Source organism: Emys orbicularis, chromosome 12 (genome assembly GCF_028017835.1).
Source record: "Emys orbicularis isolate rEmyOrb1 chromosome 12, rEmyOrb1.hap1, whole genome shotgun sequence".
NCBI classification, from domain to species: Eukaryota; Metazoa; Chordata; order Testudines; family Emydidae; genus Emys; species Emys orbicularis.
In genome coordinates, this window is record NC_088694.1 from 952,169 (window position 1) to 969,698 (window position 17,530).

A 17,530-nucleotide genomic window follows, 5' to 3' on the forward strand; every position below is an offset into this window, starting at 1 on the left:
TGTGGTATATTTGTATTTCAAACTTGTGCTGTGTTTCTGGGTGACACCCCCCAGACAGATTGGCATCGGCACTATCGAGCCAGCTATACGATGAACCCATGAGAGAAGGCAGGGCTACACCTATGAGTCAGCAGGACATGTCGGGACATGTCTGTGGACAGGGGACTGCAATTGCTTTTCCATGCCCATGTGCTTGTCGGTTTGTGTTTGGGATGCAGGATGTACAAGCCACATGACAAAGAATATAAAATGGCAGCTGCATCTTCTCCATTTTTGTCTTCAACCTGCTTCTCACCTCCGGAGTAACTTCTCTACACACTGAAGCTCTGAAAAAGGACTGAATAACCCACCCAAGCTGGGGATGTTCCAGAGGGACTCTACAAGTCAGCAAACTCACCAATGCTGCTAAGAACCTGATATATGGACTCTGAAATTATAAGTATGGATCTGATTGCTTTGACCATTTAACAACTCTCTTGTTCTTTTTTCTGTATAATAAACCTTTAGTTTTAGATGCTAAAGGATTGGCCGGCAGCCTGGGATTTTAGGTAAGATCCAACCTCATATTGCCCTGGCAATGTGACTGGCCCTTTGGGGGTCAGAAGAACATTTTGTAGAGTGAGCAGAGTTTTGAAATAACTCCTCACCTTACGGCACCTCGGTGCTGATTGGGAGCCAGAGAACAGGAATGCAGAAAAGGGGGCTGTGTGATTTCTCTTTTAGCTTCTTGATAACCAGTGTGGGGGATCAGGAGCACGGTTTGTGACTGGTTGGTGACTCTGACTTCAGTGTTAACCTCCAGTTTTGGGAGGATCTGTCGCCATTTTTCAGCCTGTCCTGACCTTGGCATTTTCAGTGCTCGCTGCCCTTTACACCACAGGTGCACACACATTCACCGTCTCCACACATCAGATATGCATGCGCTGTCCGTGTACCCTGCATGTTCCATGTCTAGATAATACTTAGTCCTGCCATGAGTGCAGGGGACTGGACTAGATGACCCCTCAAAGTCCCTTCCTGTCCTAGGATTCTATGCTCCATACCAACTGCAGCAGCCCTGAAACGCACCTACACTACACCCAGGCACTGTAGGAATAGGTAGGGGACATACTACATGAGGGGCACCATTTACTAGAGAGCAGCCTGGGGGCCCTGGTGCGTTCCCAGCATTTCCCTGTATTAGTAGCAGCACCTGCCCAGGTTGTCATGGGTCTTACCCTGGCCTGCACAGGCCTGGAGACAATCTACTTTAGTCTCAAAGTTGTTCTTGTTCCCATTGCAGCCACCATAAGAGAATTCTTCACACTTCTTAGAGTGCCAGTTGTAGACCCAGCGAGGAATGACAGCAGTACAGGGGCCCACTTCAGTGGGGAGGCTGCAGATATCTGCGGGCACAGGACAGAGAGACAAGGGATTCAGAAGCAGAGACTTCTGCCAAGGATCTGTCTCCCCCACACCCAGCTGAAGTGGGTGGGCATGAGGGCACAGGAGCAGAGGCTTGTCCTATGGGCGTCTCTGTGCGATGTGATGGAGCCTTTACCACCCAAAGTGAGAAATCATCAGGGAAAAATATCCGTGTCCAGCTTCAGCAGAGACTCAGCACCTGGGGCAGGAGCATTCCAGAGGATGGACGATTCCCTCCTGCCCCCACAGAGCTGGCAGTGCCCCTCCGAGCGCTAGAGGAATGGCACAAAGGATTGCACATGGACACGGAACTGGACGTCTGGAGGCCCTGGAAAGGAAGATGGCCCCTGACTTCATGGTGCTGCCAGGAGCCAGGTCTGCGTGCCCTGCCCAGCTGAGCCAGGCTGGGATTTAAACAATAGCCAAGGTGGGGCCAGGTCAGGCGTGGGGTGAGGTGGCTCACTGTGACCTCTTGGCTCTGCCTGCACCAGCGCCCAGCATGCGCTGTCTGACAATAAATCAGTCCCCCCGGAAGGAACGAGGAAACAACCCAGATCCCGGGGTCTGAGAACCTCCCTGCACTCAGCAGCTCTGTGATTACAGAGTTCAGTGCAAACGGGGTGACTCCACTGCAGTCCCTAGGACGTGAGTGTGAAACCCGAGAGAGATCAGGATTAGCCCTGAAGAGACTCACCCCTTCGTTGTGGAAACATTTCAGCCCAGAAATGACCAACACCCTCCTCCTGCTTCAGCCCCTGAGGGCATTGGCTCATTCAGGCCATGGTCCGTCAGTGACTGATTTCTCCTCCCATCTCCCAGTGAGTGAGGGGGGTGCCCTGGCCTACGGGCAGCCCCGTGTCACAGGCTGGAACAGGGCTCGGGGTAGGTTTAGTTATAAACAACGTGCTCTTACCCTGCATAGGTTTGAAAACCCCCCCCATCTGTGGCCTGGCCAAAGCAGGGCTGGAACTGACTTAGCAGGTCGAGGGGCCCTCACAGCACGAGAGAGCTCAGGGCCCTCAGGTCAGGGTCAGATCAGCCCCAGTGGCCCGGCCACCTTCCCAAACTGTCCCGCAGGACTAGGGCCGGCCCAGCACCCAGCTCACTGTGCCCGCCGCACTTCCCGAGACATTCTGTTTGGGTCGCAAAGTTGTTCTCGTTCCCATCACAACCTCCATAGGTGAATTTCTCACACTTCTTGGCCTGCCAGTCATAGAACCAGCGAGGGATCATGGCATAACAGGACCCGGGGTCAGCAGGGAGTCTACAAAGGTCTGAGGGGCAGAGCAGAGAGAGAAGTGTCTGAAAGGCAGAGCAAAGCCACTCTGAGCTGGGAAGCAGAAAATGAGGGTTTCTCCTCCATCCCCCGGTCCCTTCCCCCTCCACTGCCTGCTGCCCGCACTTACCCCCAGCCGCAGGCAGCAGCTGGGCCCAGAGGGCCAGGAGCCCCAGGGGGAGGAAGATGCTGCCTGACTCCATGGTGCTGCCGGGAGCCGGGTCCAGTGCCCAGCGCTGAGCCGGGCTGGGATTTAAACCCGGTGGGGCCGGATCAGAAGGGGGGGAGGTGGCTGCAGTGACCTATCGGCTCCTGCCACACTCCAGCACCCAGCACGCGCTGTCCGACAATAAATCAGTCCCCCCGGATGGAACGAGGAAACAACCCGGATCCCGGACTTTGGGAAACCCCCTCGAAGGAACCTGGAGAAACAGGGAGGTCCAGAGCGCCCTGTGGGGAGACAGCCTGGTGCAAAGTGAGGCTGATGGGGAGGTGAGCTGGGGAGCCCAGCGTTCATGTGAGCAGGGCATGGAGATGGGGCACGTTGTGCAGTGGGGCTGAGAAGGCCAAGAGGATTCTGAGTAGCAGGCGACACGGTGTCATGAAGGCGTGGTGACATGGAACAGGCTGTCTGCCCTGCTGGTACCAGGGCGTCACACGCCCTGCGCTGCTCACCCTGCTGGAGTCTCCTCGGTGCACGGCCACAGCCTGTGCCAATGCAAACATCCTCCACACCTGGCATGTTGTACGCCACACCAGGCATGGTACTGAAACCCTGCCCAAGGCAGGAGATGGTGCAGAGAAGAGCAGTTAAACGGAGTGCACCTACGGAGGGGATTAGCTCTGAGCCCAGGCTGGAGATATTAATCCGATGTGTAACACTGACAGACTCCAGTCGTCGGGGGGCGGGATCGCACCTGGGGCCTCTAGAGCTCAGTGCAGGAGCCTCTACCGCATGGGCTAAAAGCCACATGGCCCTTAGCTAAGGCGGTAGAGCAGACTCATTAATTGTTTTCTCTCTCTAAGTGGTCTCGGTGCCACTAGATGGGACAGACACCACCCCCAGGAGATGTGTGGGTTACACACACAGTGTGGGGAACAACAGCTATGGGAAGGCAATGGCCTGGGGGAGGCTCTCTCAGACACTCCGGGCAGGACAGAACCTGGCTGGGACAGAGCTCGACCCAAGCAGGAACGAGGGTCCTGGCCAGGAGAGAAACACCCCTGCCAGCTTCGGCAGAGACGCTGACGTCTGGGCCCTGGGAGAGGCGGGCTCGGTCACTGCTGACGTGCAGGGCAGGGCCTGACGCTGAGGGCTAGACCTTCACATCAGCCCTGGAAACTCGCAGGCAGCAGCTGGGCCCAGTGGCCCAGGAGCCCCAGGAGGTGGAAGATGCCCCCTGCCTTCATGGTGCTGCCGGGAGCCGGATCCAGTGCCCAGCGCTGAGCCGTGCCCACATTCAAACACTAACCTGGGCGGGGGCTGGGTCACGAGGAGGGGCGGTGGCTCAGTGACCTATATGGGTTTGGCACGGTCCAGCCCCAGTTTATTGCCTTGTGTGGGAAGCCAGTTCCTGGTATCTGTCTCCACCCAGGTGAGACTCTGAAATGATAAGTGGTGTCTTTATTGATGTAAATTTAAACAATAATAAAAGATGCCCTGGCAAAATCTGGGGGTTTCCAAACCCTTATTGAAACTGCCAGTAACAAAGGCTCAGCTCCTGGTGGCATCACATATGGCTCTAAGTAAAACACTCACTCAGCAGCCAAGAGAGAACCCCAAGCTCACAACACGCACAGGAGCTGCCCGTTCCCTTCCCTGGCAGAGCAATGGGTTTCGCAGCACGCCGGGAAGGTCATCGAATTTGGTTTATTTTGGATCAGGGAGGAGCAGGCTCCAGAGCCCATGAGCCCTCACCGAGAATAGCCTGCCAGCCCCTCCCTCTGGCCTATAACCCGGGATCAGCACCCCTCCCCCCGACAGCAGCTGTGCTTGTCTGGCCTGGGGACACAGGTGATCCCTGAGTAAGGCCAGTCCCAGGCTATTTAGGGCTACAGAGACCAATGGGCAGCCAGTGCCGATCCCGGCGCATGGGGTAAGCGAGTGCCGCGTTCTGCACCAACGCCAGACTCTGGCTGGCCGAAAGGGGCAGCCCCCTGCAGAGCACACGGCAATAGTCTGACCTTCAGGTGCCCCAGGCCTGGAGAACAGTGTCACGGTTGGGACGTGAAAGGGAAGGTCCCAACCTCCAGGCCAGGCACGGCTGGTGTAAGGTTGACTGGGTTACAGCGGTGATGGGATCATCCCAACGCTGCTGGGGGCCTAGAATCACCCCCCTGGTAAGTAATGGCAGATGCACCCCTCAATCAAAGGGACTGACATCACCTCTGCCAGCTGTCCCCCCCCCCTCCCAGTCCTGTCTGGGCTGGGCCTCAGCCAGCTCCTCTCATTAGGCCCCAAGCTCAACGGGACAAGGGCTGCGGCACTGAACTGCACTGTCCATATTGGGCAAAATGGAGCCCTTAAATTGGGTGCTGTCAGGCCTCTGAAAACACTGCGCCCCAGGCCTCCTCTGAACGCTCCTGCTGGCCTCAGACGCCGGCTGGGTGGGGGGCTACAGAACGCTCTCCGGCGGCACCCCGCACTGGAAGAAGACCGATCGCCCATGACTAACCACTGAGATCAGAGAGTCAGAGCAAAGCCCGACGCGAGCAGTCCCATTCGCCCCACCAGACTCCACAGGTGACTCAGCAGCACCTTGTGTCCAACAAGACACGAGCCAGCCCACAGGTCTAATCATGCCAGCACAGACTTCTTGGCAGGAGCTGATCCGTGACCAGCATGGGCTCTGTGCTGGACCAGGTCTATGCCCGACATCAGCAGCACAGAGATGCCAGGGAGAGTTTTCTCACTGCAATCTGGGTCCGAAACGGAAGATGTGACCCCGGGAAAGAACTGGCCAAACTGTCAGTCAAGCAACGACTTCCTGGGCAGAGGCTGCATTGATGCTTTCTTAAAAACCTTTTCAATGAGCAGCGCTGCCACTTTTCACCGGTAAAGGGCTCAGCCAAGAAGGACATGGGTCCAAAGCACAGGCTGCTGTGGGACAAGGGGCTCTCAACACCTCCAGCATCGCCCGGCTTCCATTCAGCCAAAGTCAGGGGTCTCATCCTTTGTGAAATCATGGAAGGTTGGTGTTCTCGTCACCACTCCTCTTCATGAACTAGAGGCCGGGGACACCTGCCTCGCCTGAGGAGGGGCAGCAGATGAAGCTGATGGAACCGAGTTTAAACATCTCACTGACTGGCCACCTCTTCTTACAGCTTCCTTGTTTTCATGGCCGCGCTTCCCGCCCACCAGCAGAAGGGTGAGTGAGGAATGAGGCTCCCACCCTACGCCGACCTGTTCCCAGCATATGGCAGCATTATTCCACCCACTCAGCCATTGCAAACTGAAACCACACCCCAGGCTGGCAGGATTTGCATCCATTGCACACTTGTCCCCCAGGCCAGAGAGCCAGGCCAGTAACTAGGGCACCGAGTTTCATCTGGCAGGATGTCAGCCTGGCCACCGGCTCTGTGCTCAGACAAGCCCCCATCACGAGTGATGTGTAACAGCTGCTGGGCTTTGGGGAGCTTGAGCTGCTCCCCAGCCCACGGCTGACGTGTGAGTGCAGCATGCGCTTGTCCTGGGCAGATCCATGCCTGGCTGCTCCCATGAGAACCTCTAGCAGGAAGTGAAGAGAGAGAGAAACCTCTGCAGCCTCGCCCTGTGGCTGCGACAGTGTCCGGTTAGCGGTGCTATCACTGGGAGACGGGTCTAGGAGCCTGGCACTGAGGTGGCACTTCCCAGTTTCCAGCCCAGCTTCTCAGGCACTTAGAATTGTTGGGGGAAATCCCCGTCTGGCCTGAAATGTCTCCTGCCTCTTCCCAGCTTAGTGGGGAACTTGGGGTCAAATTCCACTGGGCTGGTTTCTCAGGTCTCTCTCCTGCCGTGTCTAAGCTATGCTCTGGGCAGTGCAGGGTGTCACGGAGTGCGGGGGGACACAAGGCCCTGCACCCCCGGCTTCCTGCGATTCACCATGACTCTCAGCCAGCCAGTAAAGCAGAAGGTTTATTTAGATGACAGGAACACAGTCCAAGACAGGTCTTGCAGTCACAGACAACAGGACCCCCCCAGTTAGGTCCATCTTGGGGTCCCGGGGCACCACAGCCCCATTGGGGGGGCAGAGCCCCGTCTGGGCTCCCTCCATTACCAGCCAGCTCCTCCAAACCCCACTCCCTCCAGCGTCTCACCAGCCTCCCCCGGCTCCTCCCCAAGCCTTTGTCCAGTTTCCCCGGGCAGAGGTGTCACCTGGCCCCAGCCCCCTCCTGGGTTCTCACGTTACATGCTCAGGTATCTTCCCTCAAGGCCAGTCTCCCATCCCCCAATGCAGACTGTCCCAGCCAAACTCCCCACTCAGCATTCAAAGACCACATTAAGAACAGTCCCAGTTCGTCACACGGGGCTTTAGTTCAACTTCCAACTTTGTTCAGACTTTTCCTACCCTGGTGATTTCAGCCGCCTCACCGACAAAAACCACCCGCGGGCGGAGTTCAGTGAGAGCCGGGGGCAGCACAGTCTCCTCAGGGCAAGAACCACACAGGGATGCAGTTTTCCCCAACCCCGGCGTTAGAACCCCAGGACATTCAGAGTCCAGGTTACATGGGACTAATCCGGCCATGCGGAAGTATGAGAGGCCCAGGAAAGGCCCCAGGTTTCTGTGGGACACTTGCTGAGTCCCTGATTTTCAATGGCGGGGGAAGGGAGATCACCTGGCCCGGGTGCAAAGGAGACGTGGCACAGGGCGTGGATGGAAGCTCAGGGAGGCCAGTGCCGCCTCCCCACCCAGTCCCGTCCCGTCCACGAGAACGAGGGGCCAAGAGCAGGGCCGGCTCCAGGCACCAGCACAGCAAGCGGGTGCTTAGGGCGGCCAACGGAAAGGGGCAGCACGTACGGCTCTTCGGCGGCGGGTCCTCCAGGCCCTCTTGGGGGGAAGGACCTGCCGCCGAATTGCTGCCGAAGAATGAAGCAGCGGCGATAGAACTACCGCCAAAGTGCCGCCGATCACGGCTTTTTTTTTTTTGGCCACTTGGTGCGGCAAAGACGCTGGAGCCGGCCCTGGCCAAGAGACCCCGGAAGGGGCTGGGCATTCCCAGTAAGAACAGGGATTATCCTTCACCCAGCGGGGGGCCTGGGGGTTTCCACGGCTGAGCCCGGGGGCATGGGCTGAAGCAGGCTGTGAAGGACGGCAGCGTGTGTGGCTCCAGTCTGTGAGCTCGGAGCGAATGCAACCCCAGGCTGCGGGGGACAGGGGTCCCTCCCACTGCGGTCCCAGCTCCACCCATGGCAGAGTTTGAAGCCTGGCTTGGCTCAGTTCCAGGCACTCAGACCCAGCTCCTGGCTGCACCAGGGAGTCAGGGGGCATCTTCCTCCCCCTGGGCCGAGCTGCTGCCTGTGTCTGGTGAGGGGGAGGGAGGCGGGCACAGAGCGGAGCAGCCCTCCCCACCCGTCAGACCATTCCCATCTGCCCACACAGGGTGCGGCTCTCTCCACAAACTGCCTCGTCTCCCGGCATGGCCGGTTTTCTCCCTGCCACGCCCTGGGGTCCCTAGTCCGTTGCCACGGTCCAAGAAGACCAGGCCCCGGTGCGGCTGCCCTGCCGTGGAGGGACGACTTGGGGTTCACGCCCTTTTGGACAGCCCGGGTATCCCCTGCCATGGCCCCTGGGCTCTGGATAAGCTCACCGTGGTGGAGTCACAGGGGAACTGCAGGCGGTATCGATAACTGTCCCCCTCGGCTGCCAATGCCCTCAGGTTTCCTCCCCTCCCTCTGGACCATGGCAGAGAAGCCATGACTCTAAACCGAGGCCTGAAGGACGGCCTCAGTCGTGCTGCCCTCGGTCTCAGGTGTCCCAGGCTCCGCAAGGCACCGCGCTGGGCTGGCCTGGGCTGCCAGTGCAGAGATCTGAGCTCTCAGAGGGTTGCAGTGATGCTGAGAGCAGGGCAGAGGGGCGCCCCCGACAGCAGCGCAGCTCGCGAGGAGACCCGGCGGGCTGGTCCTGATCCATCAGCACGGCTGAAAGGAAGGTTTTGCCTGGATGACATCGGGGCTTGGCAGGGCTCTCTGGGGCTGGCAGCTCTGGGCGCAGCCTGGGGCCTAGCGGAAGGAGCTGCAGAAGCTGGCAGGGGCGGCTGCAGAGAAGCGCCCAGGCGCTAAGATCCTGGCGTGCTGCTTGTGAAGGAAAGAGCTTTGCTTTTGCTCAGCTGTGATCTCCACTGAGGGGTTCGTTTCCTGCTCTCTGCTGTGCTGCGGCGAGGGCAGCAGAGCCAGACGTGACTGAGCTCCCCATCCCACTGAGGCAAGCCAGGGGTAATTACTGGAGCGGGTCAGTACCCCAGACCGCCCGGGTGCCGGTAGCGTGCCAGGCATATCACGCCGCCAAGGCAACCGCTGTAGCTAGGCCTCATAGCTGCCAGCCTGGTGCTCCCAATAACCTCTCAGAGGCTCAGACACGCGGCTCAGGGAACGGGCATTTCCTGGGGCTGCAGGAAAGCGGAAGGTTCCACATGGCCGAGGCACAGAGGCTTAACCAGTTAGTTACAGCACCAGTGGGTCTTGGTTGGCCCCTGGGGCTGCCCGGTCGAGAGTCAGGGCTCCCAGGCTCTGCACCGGGGGCACCGTCTCCAGTCCAGTCTCTATCAGATTGTGGGTTTCCATTCCAGGCTCAGTTAGTGTCTCTCCTTGGGGCCCCTCTGCACTGGCTCCTTGTCCAGCCTCTGCTGCCCCCCACAAGCCCCATACAGGCCAGCACCCAGTTGAGATGTCCGGCCATCACAGCCTCTGCACACAGTTCCTGGGGAATCTTATCTGCCTCCAACTTCCCTACAGCTCCTGGCTGGCCATGTGGCCACCACCACTTCCCAAACCAAGCCAGCCGCTCCCTGGCTCAGGGCCTTTACCCCTACCTGGTCAGGAGGAAGGGAGGGGGCTGATGGGAGCTGTAGGCCCCTGCTTAGCAGATCCACCACATGCCTCTGGTTGGTCCCTCCTGCCCCCACACCGTGTAAATCTCAGCCAGGCTTGGCCTGGGCACTCGGATGAGCTTCCAGGAGCAGCATGAAGCCAGGAGCCACGGGCTGAGCTGGGTCTATGTCGGGCTGGACGGGAGTAGCCATACTCCGGGTGAGTGAGGCCAGCCACCCCCACACCCATCCCGGAGCCCAGCACGGCGGGGGCAGGGTTTGCTCCTAGCTCACAGTGATTTAAGCTCTCTTTGTTCTTGCTGCACCTGGCGTTTGTCACCAACACAATGACCATCTAGGACACACGAAGCCTTTTGTCCTGCGGGGGGGGACAGCCAGGTGGGAGGATCTGCGCAATGTATGGGATGTATGTGGGGTCTGGCCCCTCTCCTTCTCCCCTGTCCTGCTGGAGGTGGTCAGGGTCTCCTTCGGGACCATCTCCGGGGTGGAAGCCAGGCGAGGGCAGGTGCCCTGGGCAGCCTGCAGAGTCGGCAGAGGGGTGAGGATCAGGCCGTGATGACCTGACACGTTTTGTCCCCTAGAACAATAGCGCATTGGTAACAGGATGTTCCTCAACAAGCCCACTGGAGCAGCTCACATCTGCTCGCAGCCTCAAGGGGGTGGCAGGGCTGGGGCCCCCTCCTGCTTGGAGGCTCGTGACCAAGGGGGATCAGGGATAAATGCCAAGCAACAGCTTCCACTCAACCCCGGTGCAGCCTGCCCCAGCTCAACCTCCCGCCCCAGCAGGGCAGGGGCAGCACAGCAGACCAAGCCCAATGTGTGTTGTGAGGTAGGCTGCGGAGCAGGTGAGGCGTGCGCTGAGTCAGTCCCAAGGGGGAAAGGGGCCCCCTGTCCCCCGCAGCCTGGGGTTGCATTCGCTCCGAGCTCTCAGACTGGAGCCACACACACTGCCGTCCTTCACAGCCTGCTTCAGCCCATGCCCCCGGGCTCAGCCATGGAAACCCCCAAGCTGCCCCCGCTGGGTGAAGGGCTAATTCCTGTTCTTTCTGGGAATGCCCAGCCCCTTCCCGGGATCTCTTGGTCCCTCGTTCTCACGGACGGGACTGGGTGGGGAGGTGGCACTGGCCCCCGTACCTCGGGGTCGGTGATTTGCCACAAGGCAGGTGAAAGGCGGTCACCCGTCCTGGGCTACTGAGGTGGAAAGAGCCCTGGCCAGAAACAGGGTGCTGAAGCCAGGGCCCCCATCTTGGGGCAGCGCCCAGCGGAACCCTGGGGACAAGTGAAGGCCCAGGGCCTCGCACAGAAGGGACAGTGTGACGCTCCGAGGCAAAGTGGGTCTGTGACCCCTGGGATCTGCTGGCCACCCCTGGGAGTCACATGACCATCATGACGAGCACCAGCAGGGCAGCCCAGAGTCCCGTGGCCCTGCCCAAGGCAGGGTGCGGCCTGCGGGGAATCCGAACGGCTCCCCCAGCTTTGGGAGAGGCAGGGAGGGCAGCACAAACTGCATCTCTAGCAGCCACCCGCCCCACGGCTGCCATGCAGGCAGGTCCTTGTGCACGGAGGGCTCGCTGTCCAAACAGGGGTGGCTCTATGTTTTTTGCCGCCCCAAGCACGGCAGGCAGGTGGCTTTCGGCCTGCGGGAGGTCCGCTGGTAACGCGGATTCGGCGGAATGCCTGCGGGAGGTTCACCGGTCCCGCGGCTAGCCGCCGCCGAATTGCCGCCGAAGCCGCGGGACTGGCGGACCTCCCGCAGGCATTCCGCCGAACTGCTGCCCTCACGGCGACCGGCAGGCCGGCCCCCCGCGGCTTGCCGCCCCAGGCACGTGCTTGGTGCACTGGTGCCTGGAGCCGCCCCTGTGTTCAAACCAGGCTTCCCTGCCACACACAAAGGCGGGGTGAGGTCGGAACTGACAAGAGACCAGTTCAGTCTGGCACTGTGCCCCGGACCCCTCCAACGAGAGCCTGCTCTGGCCGTGGTGAAAGGGGAGGCTGAATGCATGGGGGACAGGCTGTTTAAACAAGTCCCAGCACCCGGTGACCCATCACCCCCTAGTGCATGGTGCCCACCTGGCCCCTCCCTCCTGTCCCTGCCCTGGAGTGTGCTGGCCACATCACACCAGGCCTGCCGTGTTGCATGGGCTGGGCAGAGTCTGTCCCTGGCGTGGTCCCTTGTACAGAGGGGCAGACGGCGTGTTTGGTGTGTGTGCAGGTTCCCGGGCTGTGCAAGCAGACGGGGAGCTGGCCGGAGCGGTCCATTGGCACGCAGTGCTGCAGTAAGTGCACATTAGCACAACATCGCGTCCACATTTGGCCCCTCTCAGCTGTCTGGGAAAGGTCTGGCTCTGGCTCTGAGCCCCGACAGCAGCACGGACTGGGGCTGACTCACGGTGCTGTGTCAGCTACCCCCGAATCATTCCTGAGTAGACAGCAGCACCCGCCAGAGAGGGCAAGTGGGTCGCCCGCCCTGCGCAATCAGCAGGCCCCGTGTGGGTGGCAAGGGCTGGAGGGAGGGGCAGGTGTGAGGTGTGGGGCTCGTTTGGGAACAGACGCCTGTAACAGGTTCCCTTCCTGGTCGGGATTCCCCTCCCGGGGCAGCTGCTTAGTCACGGCATGAGGCTGTGCTCCTGGCTCATCCGTTGGGCTGGGGGGCAGCTCCCATCAGCCTTCACCCCTGGCACAGGGCCTGGGAGCCCTGACTCTCGACTGGGCTGCCCCAGGGGCCAACCAAGACCCACCGGTGCTGTAACTGGAACTGGTTAAGCCTCTGTGCCTCGGCCATGTGGAACCTTCCGCTTTCCTGCAGCCCCAGGAAATGCCCGTTCCCTGAGCCGCGTGTCTGAGAGGTTATTGGGAGCACCAGCCCGGCACCTATGAGACCTAGCTACAGGGCTTGCCTCAGGGGCGCGGTACACCTGGCACCTGCCCAGCACTGCAGGGACCTGGGGTACTGAGCTGCCCCGGTAATTACAGGGGACCTGTAGGGACAGTCCCGTACCCGTGCGCCATTGCCTCCCGACAGACCAAGCTCTGGTGCCGATCCTCACCCCGGGGAACGAGGAAATGGCCATGCAGGCAGGGAAGGGGGCAGGAAGGGGCCCAGAGTCCTCAGCACTTCAGGACCTGCCCTCCCTGACTGACCAGCCAGGTTGCTGCAGAGCAGCCCCGCACGGTGAGGCCTGGTCACCTGAGCCGGGGCGATGCAGAGCAGAGGGAGGAGCCCCTGGTCCCTGCCAGCTCCCCCCCCCCCCATCCTCCCCTGAGAGACACTCGCCACCAGGGATTCAACCCAGCCCCAGACACATGGAGCAAGTGCCTGTCCCCAAAGGCCTGATCCCCTGGGCCCCCCGGGGGAGAGAGCCCCCAGCTCACAGCCTGTCAGACACTGTCTCACAGCAGAGCGACTGGGGAGGGGTAGGCTGGGAAAATGCCCCTGGCTCACCCCAAACCTTTCCCCAGCCGGACCCAGCGCCAGTCTCTGCACAGTGTAGGGGGGTCAGGCCGCTCTGCCCAGTGCTGCCAGGGACGTGGCCGGCTCTGCTAGTGTCTGCCCCCCAGGTTGGGGCACGCGGTGCAAGGCCAGTCGGCCTCAGGGCAGAGCCAGGGGCAGGGCTGGAGACATAAACAGGGTGAGCAGAGGGGTGAAGGTCCTGGCAGCAGAACAGCAAGTGACCGGGGGGGGCTGATCCCTGCAGCTCCTTGGAGAGCCCCAGTGGCCCTGCCCAGATGCTCTGTGGGGTCCTGTGCAAAGAGCCCTGCTATGGGGGATTTGGGCCTGAAGCAATTTGGGAGCAGTGACTGAATCCAGGGGCTGGGCTGCTGCAGTGGTTAGTCCCCAGCCAGCCTGTCCTGGCAGCCACACGGGCGAAGCGCTCGCACACACAGTTTGTTACGCAGGGACAGACTTTACTCAGCCCGTCACAGGGGGCTGCTCCGAGCAGAGCCGGACAGCGGCCGGGCACACACTCGCTCCCCCGCCACACCCACCCAGCCTCCTGTGCATGAAGGCGCCGGTGACGTCATGCGGCAGATGTAGTCCGAGGGCAGCTGGAGCAGCCCAAGGGGCTGGGCAGAGTGAGGGGAGCAGGGGGAGGTCCCTGGAAGTGGGGCCTTTGCAGGCTGATCCGTTCTTGGCAATTGTCTTGTGTAGGTCACGGGGGCGGAGACAGCAGGTCCCCTCAGGCGCCTGGGTTCAGGCAGACGGGCGTTAGGGAGACCCTGGGAAGTAGCACAAAGCTGTCAGAGCCCTGCTCCCATATCACTGCTCCCCGCACACCCAGGCCTCCCTGCGCTCACCAGCGCCAGGACTGGTGGGTACATGTAAACCGGAGTGACTCCAGTGGAGGCACATGAGCGTGGAACTCCAACCCCCGGGGGTAGGGGCTGGCTAATGGGGCTGGGGTCCTGGCCCTTCACTGTGTGCCCCCGATTCCTCCCACCTGCTCAGATATGGGCACATCCCCTCTCCTCCCCCCCCCCCCCCCCCCGGCCCTGGCAGCCAAGGCTCACTGTGGAGGCAGGCGTTAAACTCACCTCCAGACACTCTCATGCACTGGTGGCCACACCCGTTACTGCAGCACTTCTCTCCTTCGGGACAGGAACCGCCAACGCCACATAACTCCGCGCAGTGGCCGGCGCCGAGCGGCTTTGGGCAGCTCCGATGGCTCCCTGGGACACAGAAGGGTCATGTGGCCATGAGACGCTCAGCCCCTAGCTAAGGGCTCCCGGCTCGCTGTGGGAACGAGGGGGGAGCTGAGGGAAACGGGCGAGAGCAGGACTGAAGAGAGACCCCAGCCAGGGAGCCCTGGTCGCCGCTCATCCCTCTACTCCCCCTCAGAGCCACTCTCCCCCCTTCAGCCGCTGGCGGAGAGAGGGGCCTGGCCAGGTGAGGGAGGGCAGCTTAACCCCCCCGGCTGCTCGTCGGCACCAGCGAGTGACCATCGCTGTGGCAATGCCGGCGCTTCTCCCACTGCCTCCCTGCGCCAGGGAGCGTCGCCCTCAGCCATTTGTAGTGACGCGGGACCCAAAAACCTCACTGGTCCAATGGGGCAAACGTCTGAACGGCCCCTGCTTCCCAAAGACTGCGCTGCCAGCCAGGGCCTGGAAAACCAGCGCCCGAGAGGGGGCCCTGGCTGGAAGAGACTTTGTGTTCCCAACGGGATGGCCCATCTCAGCCTGAGCCAAAGGGCCGCTGCTGACAGCACGGAAACACAGAGCTGCCTCTCAGCCGGTGTGCGGGGCCTGAGGGAGCAGGCCAGCCACAGGGCCGGTTCGCGTTAATGATCCCTGCAGACCAGAGTTGGCAACAGAGGTCCCTCTCCTGCGCCATCTGGAGCCCAGGGTGCAGCCCGGCCAGGGCCACTGGGCTCCTCCACCAGTGCAGTCCTCAGAACGACAGAGTCCAGAGCTTGTGGCTGGCTCGTGTTGGCTGGAAATGGCTTGGACTAGCCAGTCCCCTGCGTCTGAGCCAGGCACTTCCCAGAAGACGAGCCACCGTAGGGCCTGGGAGCTTGTGGACAGAGCAGGATCATAGACTCTTGTAGGCCTGGAAGGTCATCCAGTCCATCCCCTGCGGTGAGGCAGGACCAAATACACCTAGACCAGCCCTGACAGGTGTTTGTCCAACCTGCTCTTAAAACCCCGCCGTGATGCGGGTTTCACAATCCCCCTCGCTCACCTGTTCCAGAGCTTAACTAGCCTGAGAGGAGAAATCTTGTCCTAATATCTAAATATCTAAAGCTAAATCTCCCATCCTGCAAACTACGCTGGTTCCTCCTTCTCCTACCCTCCGTGAAGAGTTGATTCCCCCTCCTCTTTACAACAACCTTTTACAGATTTGAGGGCTTCTTATTCCCCTCTCTGTCGTCTCATTTCTAGACTAAAGATGCCCAGTTCTTTCAACCTTTCCTCGTAGGCAGAGGCGGATTAGGATTTTGTGGGGACCTGGGCCCCTCCCCACCCCTTCTGCCTGTAGTCCCCCTTGCCCCCCCCTCCCTATGCACCTGCTGGGGAAATGGGGTCAGGGCGTGGGGGCTTCCCCCACTCCCCAGCAGAAGCACCAGGCAGGTGGAGCGGGTCGGGGGGGCGGGGCCTCCCATTTTTCCAGGGCCCCCCAATTGCCCGGGGCCCCTGGGCACAGGCCTCATTGGCCCAGTGGCTAATGTGCCACTGTTCATAGGTCAGGTTTTCTAAACCTCTTCTCATTTTCGTTGCTCTCCTCTGGCCTCTCTCCAATTTCTCCACGTCTTTCCTAAAGTGCAGCCCCCAGAACTGGCCCAGTCTCCAGCTGAGCTCGCCCCAGTGCTGAGCAAAGCAGGACAATGACGTCCCACGTCTTACATACGACGCTTGTTAATACAACCCACAATGACTTGTACCGTTTTTTCAGTAGCATCACCTGGTTGACTCATATTCAGGGCCGGCGCAACCCATCAGGCGACCGAGGAAGTCGCCTAGGGCGCTAACATTTGGGGGATGGCAACCGCGGCGGCTGGATCTTCGGCCGCCCCGGTCGTCAGCGGTATTTTGGGGGCGGGACCTTCCGCCGCCTAGGGCAGCAAAAAAGCTGGCGGCGCTCCTGCTCATATTCAATCTGTGATCGACTGTGGCCCCCGATCCCTTTCTGCAGACTGTTGCCTAGCCAGTTATTCCCCCCGTGGTATGCGTGTGTTTCCCCAGTGCAGAACTTTGCACCTGCCTTTACTGAAATTCATAAATTCTCTCCAATTTATCAAGAGCATTCATCATGGGAGTCTTCTAATCTGACATCTGTGTCACCACCTCTCTCTGTAGCTGTTTCCTCTGGGCTCAGTCCTGCAGAGCTGAGAGCTAGGACCACTCTGACCCCCCGGCCTGAGCCTGGGACACCCACCCCCCTCAGTGCCTGTCACTCAGCATCTCGGGAACTCGCTGGTCCAGCTGGTCTGTAATTCTCTCTGCTGCTCCGAGGGAATCTCGTCCCCTCACCCTGTCTTTGCTGTGGTCAGTCCCATCCCTGTGCAGTGGCTCTGACAATGGAGACGGGTTTCTATTGGTCCCTGCGTCAGGTCACTGATGAGACAAACCAAGTAATGTGTCAGGTATTTCCAAGCACCCACTGCCCTTGCCCCCTCCATGCCAGGTCTCCCCGCCATGCCCTGCTCCCTTCTCTGCCTGCTGCCCGCACTCACCTCCAGATGCAGGCGGCAGCTGGGCCCAGAGGGTAAAGAGCCCCAGGAGGAGGAAGATGGCCCCTGACTTCATGGTGCTGCCGGGAGCCGGGTCTGAGTGCCCAGCGCTGAGCCGGGCTGGGATTTAAACCCTCTCCCTGCTGTGGCTGAGAGGGGAGGTGGTTCACGGTGACCTTTGGGCTCCTTCCCTGGCACAGCACCCAACTCACTGCATTTCACAATAAACCAGTTCCGCCTGTAAGTCCCCCTGCATGGAACGAGGAAACAACCCGGATCCTGTGGTCTGAGAAACGCCCCCAAAGGAACCTGGAGAAACAGGGAGGCCCAGGCTCCAAGGTCCTGGTCAGATCCAGGGACTGATGGGAGAACATGCCCACCCCATCCCAGGGGACAGTCTCTGCTCAGTGCCCAAGACAAGGAGAAACCCTGGCATGTGTGTGTGTGTGTGCGCGCGAGCACTGGTGTGTGTGCGCGCGCGCGCGCACTGGCGTGTGTGCCTGTGTGTGTGTGCGCGTGTGACGAAGTGGGACTGTTCTTAATGTTTCCTCTGAATACTGTGTGGGTGCCTCAGTTTCCCTTATGCATTTCTTAAGTCTCTAGGTGGTGGGGAAAGGCCAGTGTGCATAAATCACTGACACTCTGTCTCCCTGGCAAC

At 60.4% G+C, this 17,530-nt stretch overlaps 1 protein-coding gene across 1 annotated transcript; it reads right to left on the minus strand.

The window, feature by feature from the left end:
- Nucleotides 1-1,179: 1,179 nt before the first annotated feature.
- LOC135886902 (BPTI/Kunitz domain-containing protein-like) lies at nucleotides 1,180-16,948 on the minus strand. Its single transcript, XM_065414679.1, has 4 exons — nucleotides 16,876-16,948; nucleotides 14,240-14,374; nucleotides 2,511-2,678; nucleotides 1,180-1,385 (listed from the first exon to the last, which is right to left on the minus strand). The coding sequence occupies exons 1-4, from the start codon at nucleotides 16,946-16,948 to the stop codon at nucleotides 1,180-1,182; spliced, it is 582 nt and encodes a 193-aa protein (XP_065270751.1).
- Between the last annotated feature and the right edge of the window lie 582 nt (nucleotides 16,949-17,530).

What these genes read in the sequence shown, in the direction of transcription:
- LOC135886902 (XM_065414679.1), bottom strand. Translation starts at nt 16,948, where the DNA reads ATGAAGTCAGGGGCCATCTTCCTCCTCCTGGGGCTCTTTACCCTCTGG. An exon ending in GCTGCCGCCTGCATCTGGAG is followed by an intron (nt 14,375 to 16,875) that starts GTGAGTGCGGGC and finishes TCTGTGTCCCAG; the next exon opens with GGAGCCATCGGAGCTGCCCA. An exon ending in CGGGAAGTGCGGCGGGCACA is followed by an intron (nt 1,386 to 2,510) that starts GTGAGCTGGGTG and finishes CTGTGCCCGCAG; the next exon opens with ATATCTGCAGCCTCCCCACT.